The sequence below is a fragment of the Ammospiza nelsoni genome, chromosome 10 (genome assembly GCF_027579445.1).
Source record: "Ammospiza nelsoni isolate bAmmNel1 chromosome 10, bAmmNel1.pri, whole genome shotgun sequence".
Classification (NCBI taxonomy): Eukaryota; Metazoa; Chordata; class Aves; order Passeriformes; family Passerellidae; genus Ammospiza; species Ammospiza nelsoni.
In genome coordinates, this window is record NC_080642.1 from 1611016 (window position 1) to 1625726 (window position 14711).

A 14711-nucleotide genomic window follows, 5' to 3' on the forward strand; every position below is an offset into this window, starting at 1 on the left:
GACACCTCCCACTGCCCCAGGTGCTCCAGCCCCAGTGTCCAGCCTGGCCTGGGATGCAGGGGCAGCCCCAGCTGCTCTGGGAGCCCCATCCCAGTGCTACCCACCCTCCAGGGAACAATTCCTGCCCAAAATCCCACCCAAACCTGCCCCTGGCAGTGGGAATTCATTCCCTGTGTCCTGTCCCTCCTCAGATTCCCTACAGGAAACACGCCTGTTTGGGATGACCATTGGGATTAGAGGAGCCTGGAGCGTTTCCCTGGAGCGTTTCTCCTCTTCCCAAGGAGAGGAGATCCTTGTTCCAACAGGATCCACCCATGCAGGGACATCAGAGGGGAACGAACTGAGGCTGCAGCACTGCTGCAGATCACAGCAACCAGGTGATCCTGTGGAATTCCCTCAGATCCCAGGCTTTGGGATTCACTCCAGGCTGGGGAGTGACTGGTGGCAGGGAATGCTGCAGGGACAGGGTCACCCTGATGCCTTCAGCTTTTATATTTCTCATTTTCTGCACTGCATTCTCACAGTGTGTAACTCTGAACCCCACACACAGTGCCAGCAGCTCCCCTCCCAGCTCAGGCACACAGAACAATCCCTGTCCAGCCCAGAACCAAGGACACCAAGGCTGCACCTTCAGCCCAAGCAGTGCAAACAGCAGGGAATGGAGGGGAGAAACTGGGAGGGTGGGACTGCACAGCCTGAGCTGGAATTGGACAATGAACCCAATGTGGAAATGGACCAAAACTGATAAAAGGGTGAAAACTTGTGACTTGGGGTCCATCTTGTGTGTAGCCCTGGCCAGGCTCTTGCACTGCCCAGGGTGTGTCCTGTCAAGGCCTTTTAACAAATCCCTGCTTTATTCCTTTATCATTTCCAGCCTCTGCTCCAGGTGGCCTTTGAGGGCATCAAGCCCAGGTGAGCTCTGGGGATGAGAGAACAGCAAATAAACCAGCTCAGCAGCAAATAAACCAGCTCAGGGAGCAGCTCTGCCTCTGCTGGGCTTCTCAGGACATCTCCTGCCAGTGGGGACGGGTTTTACTGTCTCACACGGAACTCAGCTTTGTTTGAAGCCACACACAGAATATTACAAATAGTTTAGTAACCTCAACCTCTGCACTGCAGTTACTCAAAGATTATTTAAAACTGCTCTGAAGGTAAAGTTTCTTTACAGTAAAAATGCCACAAGCAGCGTCTTTAGCATAGCGATTAAATCATTTACAGTGGTCATTTATTAATTACTTGTCAATATTCTGATTAGCAGGGCATCCCGCTGGATCCCTGCAATAGCTGCTCTGGGTCCCTCACCGCAGCCTCTCGCTCCGTCCCCCGTCCCGCAGTTTCCAGCCGTCAGGAGGAGCCCGCAGCTTTATTTTACTGCCATCTACTGGAAAAAAAGGAATTTTTTCTCAAATCGCCGAGGAGCGGGACGCGCCGCAGCCGCGCTGGGGCCGGGCCTGTCCCCGCCTGGCACTCCCCGGGACCGGGGGCAGCCGGTGGCAGAGGGGGGCTGCGGGAGGGGCTGCGGTCCCCGCATTTCCCGAATTTCCCGCATTTCCCGCATTTCGGGAATTTCCGGAACTTTCCCCGTTCCCGGGGCCCCTCTGGAGCGGAGGCCCCGCGGTCGCCATGGCAACGGGGGCGCGCGGTGGAGCCCCGCCCCTCGCTGCGGACCGGCCAATGGGAGCGGCCGGGGGAGGTCGCGCGCGCCGGAGGGGCGGGGCGGAGCGGCGCGGTGAGGAGGGGCCGCGCGGGGCCGGGGGCGCGCAGAGCGCAGCGGCCGCCGCCATGTTCGGGGGGCTCGGGAGGTGCTTCGAGGATGATCCCTTCTTCAGGTGAGGGGCGGCCGGCTGCGGGGCACGGCGGTGAGGCGGGGGGAGAGCGGGCTGAGGCGGCGGTGGGCTCCGACGGGCCGGTCCGGGGCTGGAAACGGGCGGGCGGGGTGGGTGTGTGGGACCGACTGTGGGCTGAGGCAGCTCCGGGGGTCGGTGCTGATTAATGGGGTCGGGGCAGGGGGAAGGACCGGGACACATTAGAGAGATCGGTGCAGGTGTCAGGAGCTGGGCGGATTAAAGGGGTCAGTGCTGGTGGAAGGACCGGGATCGGGGTGGGTTCAAGGGTCCGGGGCAGGTATCGCGACCAGGGCGGGTTAAAGGGGTTAATGCCGCTGTCGGGGCCGTTTTACCGCCCGTGTGTCCCGGCCGGTACCGCCCGTGCCAAGCGGGGGTTAAACGTCCTCAGCGAGCTTCCATAGCGGAAAGTTGGGTTTGCCTCCCCTCTCAGCAGGGAAGGGTTTAATCCACATTTCTCACAGAGGAGATCTTCGCCTCCTTGCTGGAGATCCTGGAGTTTGTTTGCTCTTCAGGTTCCCAAGTACAGGTTGCGAGCGGTGCAGCTCATCCGGCTTTATGTGCGTGTTTAATTAATGGCTCAGCCACGGGCGGCCTCTGAACTCCTCTCAGTGCCAGCCCTGCTTAGAGCACCGGCTGTCCTTCAATTAAAACTTTGCCGACGCGCGTGTGAGAGCACTGATGGCAAATTGTCTCCTTGTGCTCGTTTCCCGAGGGCACGGTGCTGCTTTACCCCAGCAGATTGGGTTTTGTTCTTATCCCGTGTGAGGCACAGGCAGTTCGGAGAAGCCGTGGTGCCACATCCCTGGAGTTGTCCGAGGTTGGGTGGGTTTGGAGCAGCCTGGGGTGCTGGAAGGTGTCCCTGCCCATGCAGAGGGTGGGACAGGACCATCTTTGAGGTCCTTTCCAACCCAAACCATTCTGAGGTTCTGTTTCCATACCGTGAGCACAGTGGTGGCTCCTGTCTGTGAACTCAAGTCTGAGCCCGGTTTATTCCGTGTGGGAATCTTCTTTTGCCACTGGAATCTAAATATAAATAGTGAGTGATGCAGGTGCTTCTCCCCTCAGCCGGAGCTGCTGAATTACCTGCTCTGGCCCCGTTTCATGTCTTTGGTCAGAAACTGTGATTTGTAGTGCATGGAAATGGGATCAGAGCACGCTGAGGAGCCTCAATAATTATTTTAAATCTTTGAAAAAACTCTCAGGAATTTAATTAGCAGCCGAGATAAGGGGTGGGTGAGGAAGGAGCAGCAGGCCCTGTGATGTGGTTTGTTGTCTGCATCTCCTGGTTACTGGCAGCTCTGCTGGGGCTGCTTAAAGGAGAATCTCCTGCTGAGCTACAGCACATTCCAGGAGAATTCCCAAAGCTGTGCCACACACATTGGCACTCTTGGTTTCTAGGAATATTCCTGCTGTTATAACAACTCGTGAGTTCTGTGCAGGAAACTTCCCTATGCAATCCTCTGCATGAAATTAAAGTTACAATAGAAATTATGTCTTGTTTGAAATAACAGTTGCTTATTTATTAATTTATTCCTTGTTATTGTAGCCACAAGGATTGCAGGAGGTGGAGGCAGGGAGTGTGTGTGAAAGACGAGCTGGAAATTGAGACTTGATTTTCTCAGCACTGTCCTGTCAGTCTGCTTTGCATAGAGTGGAGGAAATGAGCTGATTACCTCAGATAAGATTAGCTCCAAAATAGAGTCATAATGGGCTCCAGCTGCCTCATAAGGAGAGATTTGGTGCTGGACTGGAAATAGTGCCTGGGCTGGAGCCCCTGTGCAGCAGCTGTCCCGGGGAAGCGGCAGTCACTCACTCAGTCACTCAGTCACTCACTCAGTCACTCAGTCACTCACTCAGTCACTCACTCAGTCACTCACTCAGTCACTCAGTCACTCACTCACTCAGTCACTCAGTCACTCACTCAGTCACTCACTCAGTCACTCACTCAGTCACTCACTCAGTCACTCACTCAGTCACTCACTCAGTCACTCACTCACTCACTCACTCACTCACTCACTCACTCACTCACTCACTCACCCACAGGTGCAGGGCCAGGCTGGGCTCATCCCTGACCCCCTGCCCAGGTGCAGGGGCTGTGTTTGCCCTGCCAGCTGCACACTCTGCATTTGATTCTCTTTAGTTTGTTGTGCCAGGTGTTCTCTCCGGGGGGAATCTGCAGCTGCAGCCTTACATAACTTCCTGAGTGGGGGAAAAATCTAATATTTCCATCTAATAGCTAATAAAAAGAAACACATCTAATACCAAGTACAGTTTACAAAAGTAATAAGTGGGGTTTATTGTTCTAGGAGTGATTTTTCATGCACTGAAGTAAGCATTAACGTTACACTTCATGTTTAATGTCAGGTGAGGGTCAGGTTAATACATATTAGACAAAATTCTGTTACTGCAGAGTGCTGGAGCAATAAATGTATAAATTGTTTGTCTCCGTGCAGAATTTAATTTTAAAGATAATTTAGTGTTTAACACGTGAAGGGCACAAATGTGCTGTGCAAAGCCCTGTGAGCCCCTCACTTTCTCCTCATCACTTCTATGCTATAACAAAAATCTCAGCCTTCTCATCAAAAGTATCTTCTCCCCCTCAAAAAAGGTCGTATTTAAGTCAATAATTGTTAAATTAGAGTGTCCCACACCTGCTGTCATCCCATAAAATCTGTGCTTGGAGCAAGGATCTTCAGTTGCTGCAGGTCCCCTGCAGAGACTGTGCCTTGTTCAGTACATCTGTGTCTGTCAGGGTGAGCTGCTCCTCTTGCAATTCTGGCTTGAGTTTCAGTCATTGGAACCACCAGGGTTTAATTCCTTGGAAACTTTGTCTTCCACATGGATTTTCTGTTCCCTTTCCATTGGTTTTATCCTACTCATACCAAAATTGGAGTGTTTCTTTTGAAGCTTGATAGCATTAATTCTTTTTATTAATTACTCCCTAAAATTTGGAATTGAGGGCCTTTCCTCGTGTTCCTGAGCCTGCCATTCCTGAGTTTGTGTCTGATTTCCCTGTCGCTGGTACCAAGGAGCTCTCTGTGTGTGATAACCCAGCCTCTCTGGGTTTGGGATCTGCTGGAATGGTGCACATCCCGAGGTGCTGCTGGTGTGGTTCCTGCCCTTGGCTCATGCCAGAGCTTTTTCCATCTGTTCTTCATCCTGGGCCGGGTGAGCTCCTTATCAGCCAGGGCTGGAGCCAAGGCTGGGAGCAGAGCAGGGGCTGCTCCATGGCATCACTAAAACACTTTCTGGGCTGAGTTTAAGTCTGGGTGTAGCTTAAAGGGCTATTTTTGTGTTTAAAAAAATCCTATTTCAAAATTAATCCAACCTCACATTTGTCTTTTTCACTTGAAAGGGAAAAGAATAAACATAAAGTGTGACTTTGGCACAGGATCAAAGCAGCCACGTGATGTGGGAGCTGCTGTTTGTGGGGCTGGAGATAAGGGTGGGAGCAGCAAGGCTGGGCAGGGAGAGGTCAGGAGCAGCCTGGAGAACTCTGAGGTGTCCGAGGAAAGGCTCTGCTGTCCTGTGCTGTGGGGAGTGCAGGAACCGAGGGGAAGGAGGGTGAGCTGTGCTAAACCTGAATAACCACACCTGGGAATGACTGTTCATGGTAGTAAAGGGTTTTCAGTGGGGTAGCAAGGAGGAAGGGAAGCAGGGTCATTTGTGTGGGAATTGTGTCCATTTGTGTGTGGGAATTGTGTCCATTTGCAGCCTGGCCCTCAGGCAGCAGCACTGCCCATACCCTGCACTTCAGAAAAATCCCTGCTCTGCTCCTCTTTTGGCCTTAAGTAGGAATATCAGGGCTTGACCAGCTTGGAGAGTTGGGGAAGTTGAGCAAGGTTTTCCTTGCAAGCCAAGCTTTGTGAATACTGGTGGAGTTCTGCACCAGTGGAGGAGGGGAAAATAAGAGGGAAACAAAAAGCCAGTGAGAATCTTCCTAAGCACAGGAAAGGGATGTGGGAACAGGATTTGTGGAGAGGGAAGGCACAGGTGCAGCAGTGGGTGACTATAGATGGAACTGGCCTGAATTTAGAGGATAATGGTTATTTTTAAGCATTTTAAGGTATTTTAAGTGGGACAGGGAGAAGGAAATTTGGGAACTGGAAATATGGTTTATTTATATAATAATACCTGCCAGTTTATGGTTCTGGCAGGTATTAAACACGGGCTGGAGTGAAAGGTGCAAGGATGGATATTTCTGGAGAGGATGAGGAAGAGGAATAGGGACAGCCAGGAGGGCAGTGAGGGCAGCTGAGAGGAAATAGATCTCAAACACCCAACCTTAGAGATGGGAAGGGAAGAGAAAATCAGAGTTTGTTAGGAACGGGAGATTGCCCATTTGAGTCCTATTAAAGTAAAAAAAATTGGATAAAGAACCTTATGGAGTATTAAAAAGCAGAGTTTGAGCTATCCTGGAGCCGTTGTCCATGAGCTGGAATAACGCGGTGCTCTCTGGCGTGCAGGGATCCCTTTGCTGCCCACCATGAGCACATGAGGCGGGCGATGAGGAACTTCTCCGAGCCTTTTGGGCGGGATCCGCTCCTGAGCCTCCCGGAGGGAGGGGAGAGACCGGCGGGGAGGAGAGCGGGCGGCAGAGCCCAGCAGGACTCGCAGGTGGCCACCAGGGGCCCCCGCAGGGTAAGTGATGGCCTGGACTCTGCTCTGGAACGGGCATTCCTGGGGAGCAGCCCTGGCACTGCCCCCTGAACGGGCATTGCCTGGGGAACAGCCCTGGCACTGCCCCCTGAACGGGCATTCCTGGGGAACAGCCCTGGCACTGCCCCCTGAACGGGCATTGCCTGGGGAACAGCCCTGGCACTGCCCCCTGAACGGGCATTGCCTGGGGAACAGCCCTGGCACTGCCCCCTGAACGGGCATTGCTGGGGAACAGCCCTGGCACTGCCCCTGAACGGGCATTCCTGGGGAACAGCCCTGGCACTGCCCCTGGAACGGGCATTCCTGGGGAACAGCCCTGGCACTGCCCCTGAACGGGCATTCCTGGGGAACAGCCCTGGCACTGCCCCTGGAACGGGCATTCCTGGGGAACAGCCCTGGCACTGCCCCTGGAACGGGCATTCCTGGGGAACAGCCCTGGCACTGCCCCCTGAACGGGCATTGCCTGGGGAACAGCCCTGGCACTGCCCCGGTGCCTCCTTCAGCTCTTCCATCACTCAGGAAATGGAAGGGTTCCTCTGGTGCTTCCCTCATGGCACATCCCTTATCTGTGCTGAACATCTGTCTGGGCTGACTGATCACTGAACAGACATTTAATGAACAAACTGATCACTTACCCAGTGCTTGCTTTCATAAATGCAATACATTAAATGTTTCTGTTAGAGAAAGGCACTAAAAGTGTCCCACATGTTCTCTACATGTATTTCCTTTCCATGTTAACTTAAAAAGGTGCCTGGTTGTGGCTGCCCTACCCCTGGAAGTGCTCAAGGCCAGGTTGTTTCCAGGTCCAGCCCATTCCATAAATCCATGACATATTTGTGCATTTCAGTCCCTTGTGTGCAGCTGTTTCAGTTTGATTTCCACAAGCCTGGGTTTCACCACCTCAGGGGGTGGATATTCCATCCCCTGTTTCAGCTTTGCAGTTGGGAATAGACACTTCATGCTCTGAATTTGGGCTATTGTTGATATTCTTTCAGATACAAACCCCTAAGAATTAAAGCTTGGGGAAATTGGTGTGGAATTCAGTATTTCTGTGTGTTACCAAGTGAAACTGATGGTGTGTGTTTAATTGAAGTGTTTTTTCAGCTCTGGCCATGCAGGATCACCATATGTAGCCCTTATCTAGAGCTGTATTTATAGAGGATGGACGTTGGGAGCTGGTTCCTTTCCCTGCAGGTTCTCAGCAGCTCCCTCCCTGTTCCTTTCCTGCTTCCCCCTGGATTTCCAGAGGCTGTTGAGGAAAGGCAGGTGACAGGGGCTGGAGGCCAGAGCTGGAGCTGAGCCCGTCACCTGCAGCTCCAGAGGGGCTGGCACATTCCTTCCCTGCTCAGACAGTTCCTGGCAAATAAAGAAACTGCATCTGATTAGGGCATCATCATCCTCCCTCTGCTGACCCTGAGCCCTTGGATCAGGGGTGCCCAAAGCCAGATCAGAGCTGTTCCTTTGCAGACAGACCCTGTCAGAGCTCAGGGTTGTGTCCCTGTTGTGCAGTGAGGGGCACAGGTGAGCCCCAAACCCTTTGTCTGTGCCTGCAGCACAGTGACAGCTCCAGGAGCTCTGTGGTGAAAGAATTCCAGAGCTGCCCAGCCCTTCCCAGGCCCCTCTGATGTTCCTCCTGTTCACTGAAGAGCTGTCAGATGTCACACCACACTCTGCACTGGTTGCCTTGCCTTGAGATCTCAAACTGCTGCTCCACCAAGGACTGAGACCTTTAAAATTACATTTTTGTATAGGAAAAGGTGGAGCTTTGCTGCCATGTCAAAATACACTTCATTCAAATTACTGACACTAATTAGTAGTGTTGTAATTCTGTGTTTAATTAAATTGCAGCAGGCCTACAACTGCTTTAAAAAGAACCAAATCAGTTGGGACAACTCAAGGAGTGCCACTGTAGGATTCTAATTTAAAACTGCTTTTCCTTTCTCCAGCAGGCTCAGTTTTTAGGGAAGGAGGAATGAGCTAAAGCATATTAAGAGATGCTGTTAATTGGGTTTTTGGGAGGTCTGATTATCCTGTATATAAGGCAAATGTTTAACAGCTTTTAGTGGCTCTGTTATAAAGCAGAGTTTATAAGCTTTGTATGCCTAATAACTCTTACTGGTGAGGAATTGATATATAGAGAAAAAATATATTATTATTTACAGCTGTGCCTAATCTGACAGAAACCTGAAGAGTTCCTAAAGCTATTCCAGAGCTGGAGAATTCCTTTTTTTCCATTAAAGTTCCTGCCAGGGGTTGGGTCCTTCTGGCCCCCCGAGTGTCTGCAGCCCTTGTCTGATTCTCCAGTCTGGCTTTCCTGCAAACACCCCTGTGCTTCCCAGGATCTCACTGCCCTGCCATGCAGGAGTCCTCAATATCTGTGGGATAATTTGTTGATTTGCTGATTTGAATCAGCTTTCAGTGCTGCCTGACTGGAATGGAGCATTGCAGGGTGGGGCCTGAAGTGTGGAATCAGCACCAAGGTTCTTGTGGGGTTCAGATGTTTGCCAACCTCCAAGTGCTTTTCGCACACTCTTATCAATATTTGTTAGATGTGGTGGCAGTTATCATTTTCTAATATCATCAGTGTAAATATATTATTTCCGCATACCTAGGGATTAATTAATTCATTACCAAGGCCCTCATGGGTGATTTTGATTAGATGTGAAATGTTTCATGTAATCTGCTGCATATAAAAGTCATTTCTGCTGTTCCTGATAATGATTCCAGATGTTGCTCCTTTTTTTGCAGGCCACCAGCTTCTCCCTCATGCCTTTTGCAGGTTTTGGGAGAGGGGTTAGTATCCCTGGAGTAGCTCCTGTGTAAGCTGTGTGTAACCAAAGCATGGCAGAGGCTGAGCTCTGTGCTTGCATCCTGCTTTTGGTGCTGTTTGCAGTTTGGGAATAAGAAAATCCAGGGAAATAAATCCTTCCTGGGGCACTGAGCTGTGGATATGGATGGGATAACCCCGGGGAAGCTGCAAACCTTGAGTGCTGCTGGAGCAGCCTTTGTGGGGTGGCACAAACTGCTCCCAGCAGGGCAGGGCAGCCCCTGCAGGTGGGCTTGGGGTTTTCCAGCTGTGCTTTGGGGTCTGCAATGTCCTGTTCAATATCCATCCCCTGCCCAGAGCTCTTGCCCAGAGCATTCCAATTCCTTGTACTTAAATAAGTTGAAAATTTTCTGTCCTTTAATTTTACTTCATTTTGAGCTTCAATGTTGCAAAATGAAAGCTGCATTTAAATACATAACTCTGGAAATGAATTAATTGAAATTTAAACCCTGAAGAGTCATGCAGGACTTTCAGAGCAGAAGTTGGTGAGGTTTATGAACACATTTGTGAAATAATTGGATACTTGAATATTCAATGAATATTTTTGTTAAATAAACTCATTTTGTGGCCAGTTTGACATCTGAGTAACAAATCTTCCACTTTCATCTTCCCAATATTCCCATCTTAATCCAGCTCCCTCAATTTCCTTTTGAAGAGGTGCATTTTGGCTTGTCTGTGTGTGAAGTGCATTCTGAAAAGCTGTTTGAGATAAAATGCATGTGAAAAGCAGCTCCAGGACTGGGGAGAGCTGAGACTGTGTTGACTGGAGTCTTTTTTTCCCCTTTTTCTAGTGGGATGCAGATTTTATGGATCCATTTTCTGCAATGGACAGGATGATGTCAAACATGAGGAACAACATGCTGGAAATGCACAGGAAATTCGTGAGTTCTTTAGAAAATCATTCTGGAATTTATTGCTCTGGAGAGTGCCAGTTATTGCAAATATTCCTCAGAAAATAATGCCAAGAAAAATGGGATTACTCTCAAGGAGATAGTAAGAATTAAAGGGGTTTTTGCCCAGATTATATTGTGTTTATAGTTTTTCTTTATTCTTTGAAGATAAAACTGAAGTTGAATGTGGTGCCATGAGGGTTAATTTTGTGCAGGGATATTCTCCATAATAAAATAATGAGGAATAGCTCTTAGCCACAGTGTTAAGTTCCAGCAGTGAGCCTGCCTTGCTTTGTAGGATGACCTGTCCATCCAGCCCGAGGGACACAGCTTCAGCTCCTCCTCCATGATGACCTATTCCAGAGTGGGGGATGAGCCTCCCAAGGTGTTCCAGGCCACGAGCCAGACCCGCACGGCTCCGGGAGGGGTGAGTGATGCAGGAGCTGGGCACTGCCCACCACAGCAGGGCCTGCAGCTGCTTTCCCTGCACACAGTTACTCCTGGGGTTTACAGAACCCTGCCATCACTGAGCTTGGCTTGAGTCCAGTCTGTGCCCAGTCCCCACCTGGTCACTGAGTGCCACCTCAGGGATGGGCACACCAAACCTCCCTGGGAGCCCCTTGCAGTGTTTATTCAGCCTTTCCCTGGGGAAATTCCTGCTGGTGTCCAACTGAGCCTGCCCTGGCTCAGCCTGGGGCTGTTCCCTCTCCTCCTGTCCCTGTTCCCTAAGCACAGCCTGACCCCCCTTGACTGCACAAAGAAGATTTAGGGATTGAGGAAAACACAGGGCTCTCCAACCCTGCTCTGTATTAAAGGCCTGATTTCCTCCCTGTAATTTTGTGCTTTAAGTACACCCTAAAATAAATTACAGACCCATCCAAGGCTGGGAAAGCAGAGCACAGAGCAGCAATTTTCCAGTGCCCTTCTCTTTGCTGTAATGAATCCTTTTCCTGTCCACTTGAACTCCAGTAGAGGCACTGATTTGTGCAAGCCCTGCCTTGCAAGCACCCCTTTGAGCAGACACTTACATAACCCTGGGCTGCAGCTCCCTTGCAGCTGTTGTGTCTAATCCTGCTGGGAACTGGGGGTGGGAATGTGAACCTGGCCTGGGCTGTGAAAGCCTAGACAGGATCCTAAAGGCTGTGGGCAGGATTGGCTGGGAATGTCCCAGCTCCAGCACAGCCCTTATCACAAGGCTGCTAATAATAGCCCAGCACACTGATAAGGGCCAGCCTGCCCTCCAAGCCAGCCAGCACCACAGCCCAGTAACTGCTTGTTCCTCACGCTGGGAATTTTGGCATCGGGTGTTGCTCTTGTGTTGCCAAGGAGAACGTTGGAACCTTGGCTCTGAGGCATTTTTAAACTGAGGGGTTTTCCCCAATAATTAATACCCAGTTAAAAATCTTGAGGTGTTGTTTCATCTTCCTCTCTGGTGGCTGAAGGAAAAGAGGCTTGATTTGTGTTTTGTTGGTGTGTTCACAGCCAACACGGGAAATGAGAGAATTGGAAAAGCCTGGAAAACTTGACTTTTGTAAAGGAAAGATAACAAATTATTGGGGGAGGATTTAAAGGATTTAACCCTTTGCATGGGCCTGGAGTGGCAGGACAAGTGGGAATGACTTCCCACTGCAGAGAGCAGGGTTGGATGGGATATTGGAAGGGAATTCTTCCAGGGAAGCTGTGGCTGCCCCTGCATCCCTGGCAGTGCCCAAGGCCAGGTTGGACACTGGGGACAGTGAGAGATGTCCCTGCCATGGCAGGGGTGGCACTGGGATTCTGTGAACTCCTTTTACCTCATTTTTAGTTGGAAGGACACTCAGTTCCCTCCCTTTTTTTTTTTTTTTTTTTAACAGGTTAAAGAAACAAGAAAAGCACTGAAGGATTCTGAAAGTGGCCTGGAGAAAATCTCTGTTGGTCACCACATCCACGACCGGGCTCATGTCATCAGAAGATCCAAGAACACCAAGACTGGGGATGAGGAGATGAACCAAGAATTCATCAACCTGGATGAATGTAGGTCTTTTTAGGCAGTTAATGAGCTTTACAGTGTTTCACTCTCTGATTTGGAAGTTCCAGCTTGAGATATCCTAAAAGGCACCTTTAAATCCAAATTCTCTTTTACATATCCCCAAAAGCAGTTGCAGGCCATGTGGAGAATTGTGGGCTACGAAGTTTAAAATTGCTACCCAAACCCCCTAATACTCATTAATTTTTTTCCCCTCTTTATTAACATTTCAAATGAACGTGTCTGTTTTCCAGCTGAGGCTGGCACCTTTGATGAGGAGTGGCAGAGGGAGATCATGAAGTTCAGGCCTTGCCGAAGCAGAGCAGCTGTGCAAGGTTCGAGATCCAGGAGTGCCCATTACAGCCCCAGGGAAGGTGGCTCGAGGAGGTAAAAACTGTTCCCTGCTGTCCTGCAGGGTAAGGGGGTTCCAGCAGCAGCAGGAAGATCCAGTTCTGGAGCCATGTGCCAAGGGAACTGCAGGTGTTATTCCTCCTGTTCTCGTGGAGGTTGTGACCGTTGTTGTTGTTTTTGCAGAGAGAAGCCCCTGGGAGCTCCGGGATCCAGGGTGCCCAGGGATTCCTTGGAGGCTCTCAGTGTGAAAGGAACTCCTGCCCCCCTGAAGGGCTCCAGGAATTAACTGTCCCCATTCCCTGGGGACAGAGGTTCCCTGGAGCAGATGAATGGTGCTCAGTGCTCGCATCCATAAAAATACACCTGGATTTGTGACCAATCTCTGCTCTGTGTTGTGCCTTTGCTCCTCCTGCTTCTCAGTGTCCTCAGACCTCAGTGAATTCCAGCCCAGCAACTTTCTGCCTAAAAGCACTTTATGGAACATCTCTAAGCCTGGTGAAACCAGCTTGGATTTGCAGAGCTCTTCTGCTCCACCTGCACCAATCTCAGGCTTTACTAAGCCTGGTACTGCAGCTCCTCCTTCCCACTCTGAGTTGCACAGAAAGCAAATTTCCTTTATTTTAGGTTGCTGAAATAATTACTGATTTTCTAGGTTAATTATTAGAATTTGAATACACTGCAAAGCACTACTTTAAAATCATGTGATAAATTGTTACAGAACCCCCACACTCACTGTGGTGTAACATAAAATGAGAGGAAATACTGAAATATGACAATACTTTACATGTATCAGAGTTTTTATGTTAATAAGCTGTGCTTGCACCTCATTTCCTGTGCCTGATCTGTCAACTTTGTATTCCTGATGCTTTGTTTCTGTGGAGTTAGCCCATCATTTTCCATTTTGAGGATTGTCTGTAGTATTTCATTACTTTAATTATACTGTAGTAATATCAGTGTCCTGAGGTCAGCTGCAACTAGGAATTACTCATGGGAAAAATACATGGGAGAAATGAGCTTAACTGGAATGATTTCACCATTTCTTGTGTTGTGAAGAGCCCTGGATACAGGAACCCCTCTCCTTTCTGTGTTCTTTGTGTTTTACTGAGGGTTTTACTGAGGGTAGAATGACCCTAAATCTACATTTGATAGTTTAGGAGAGCCAGCAGTGCCTGAGAGCAGGAAAATCCTGGGATTCCAGGTGTTCAGTCCCTGTACTGTTCTACCATGCAGAATTATCCCTGTGGTGTAGCAGAAAGAATTCCTGTTAATTAAATAATATAAATTAATAACACTAAAGCTTTATATAAATTCAAGGCTCCATTATAATGTAGCCTTTAAAAGTACTGTTTGTATGATAAAATAGAGTTTAGTAAGTTAAGAGTAATATTTGTTTGGCCAAAAAGCCTCTAAATCATATTTTATCTTCCTGCTTAAGGTTATTTAATTTTAATTAATTAATGTTTATTAATGTGCAAACCCAATAAGCAGCACTTCTGTTGAGCTCTGAGAAGGGAAGGACAATTATTTGCTTGTGGTCTCTTCCTGAATTAGAGAAGTATCAGTGGCAATAAGTTGATGTGATCAATGTTAATGGCAATAATTGAACCCTTTAATGAGCAGTGGGGATTGGGGGGGGGGGGGTTGGACATCCCTTAAAGTCAGGGACTCGTTTTCCATCCACTGGAGACAACGTGGATTCTGCAATTAATTTATGAGATAATCTCAGTAATTAACAGCAACAGTCTTAGAGAGCTGCTGCTGTTAAATTGAAAATTCACCTGATAACTCAGATTTTTGTGTGAAATAAAACAAAATTCTGGGTTTGAAGTGACAGTGGGAAGAGGTGAATGTTCCCTCCAGATCCCTTTGCTACACCAAGACTGTTCTCCAATGTAAGGCACAAGTTGTGCTCTGTAAAATCATCTGAAAATGCAACTCTTTAATAAAGTTATTTATTATTTATGAGGTTTGTTGGTTTTTCTGCACTGCAGAGGGATTTGTGCATTACTTAGTTTGGGCTGCTTTGAAACGGTTCAGTGAAGGAAAGCTGGGCTCTCGGCAGTGTCCCTGCCCATGGAGGGATGGAATGGGATGGGATTTAGCAGAACCAGTCCCGGATTCTCTGGAAATCC

At 49.2% G+C, this 14711-nt stretch overlaps 1 protein-coding gene across 6 annotated transcripts; it reads left to right on the forward strand.

Annotated features, from left to right (window-relative positions):
• Nucleotides 1-1754: 1754 nt before the first annotated feature.
• MLF1 (myeloid leukemia factor 1) lies at nt 1755-14541 on the forward strand. 6 transcript variants are annotated; one of them, XM_059478962.1, is made up of 8 exons: nt 1755-1829; nt 6314-6488; nt 9255-9299; nt 10125-10214; nt 10522-10650; nt 12077-12236; nt 12483-12615; nt 12763-14541. In XM_059478962.1, the coding sequence occupies exons 1-8, from the start codon at nt 1783-1785 to the stop codon at nt 12863-12865; spliced, it is 882 nt and encodes a 293-aa protein (XP_059334945.1). In that variant the 5' UTR covers nt 1755-1782; the 3' UTR covers nt 12866-14541. The 6 variants fall into 6 exon arrangements, with proteins under 6 accessions (XP_059334945.1, XP_059334946.1, XP_059334947.1 ...); XM_059478964.1 differs by lacking the exon at nt 1755-1829 and adding an exon at nt 5317-5411; XM_059478965.1 differs by lacking the exon at nt 1755-1829 and adding an exon at nt 5369-5460.
• The last annotated feature ends 170 nt before the right edge of the window (nt 14542-14711 follow it).

Bases quoted from the DNA above. Each gene is read 5' to 3' on its own strand.
- MLF1 (XM_059478962.1), top strand. From the start codon at position 1,783: ATGTTCGGGGGGCTCGGGAGGTGCTTCGAGGATGATCCCTTCTTCAG. The intron at 6,489-9,254 runs GTAAGTGATGGC...CTTTTTTTGCAG, and splicing joins CCACCAGGGGCCCCCGCAGG to GCCACCAGCTTCTCCCTCAT. The intron at 12,237-12,482 runs GTAGGTCTTTTT...TCTGTTTTCCAG, and splicing joins ATTCATCAACCTGGATGAAT to CTGAGGCTGGCACCTTTGAT.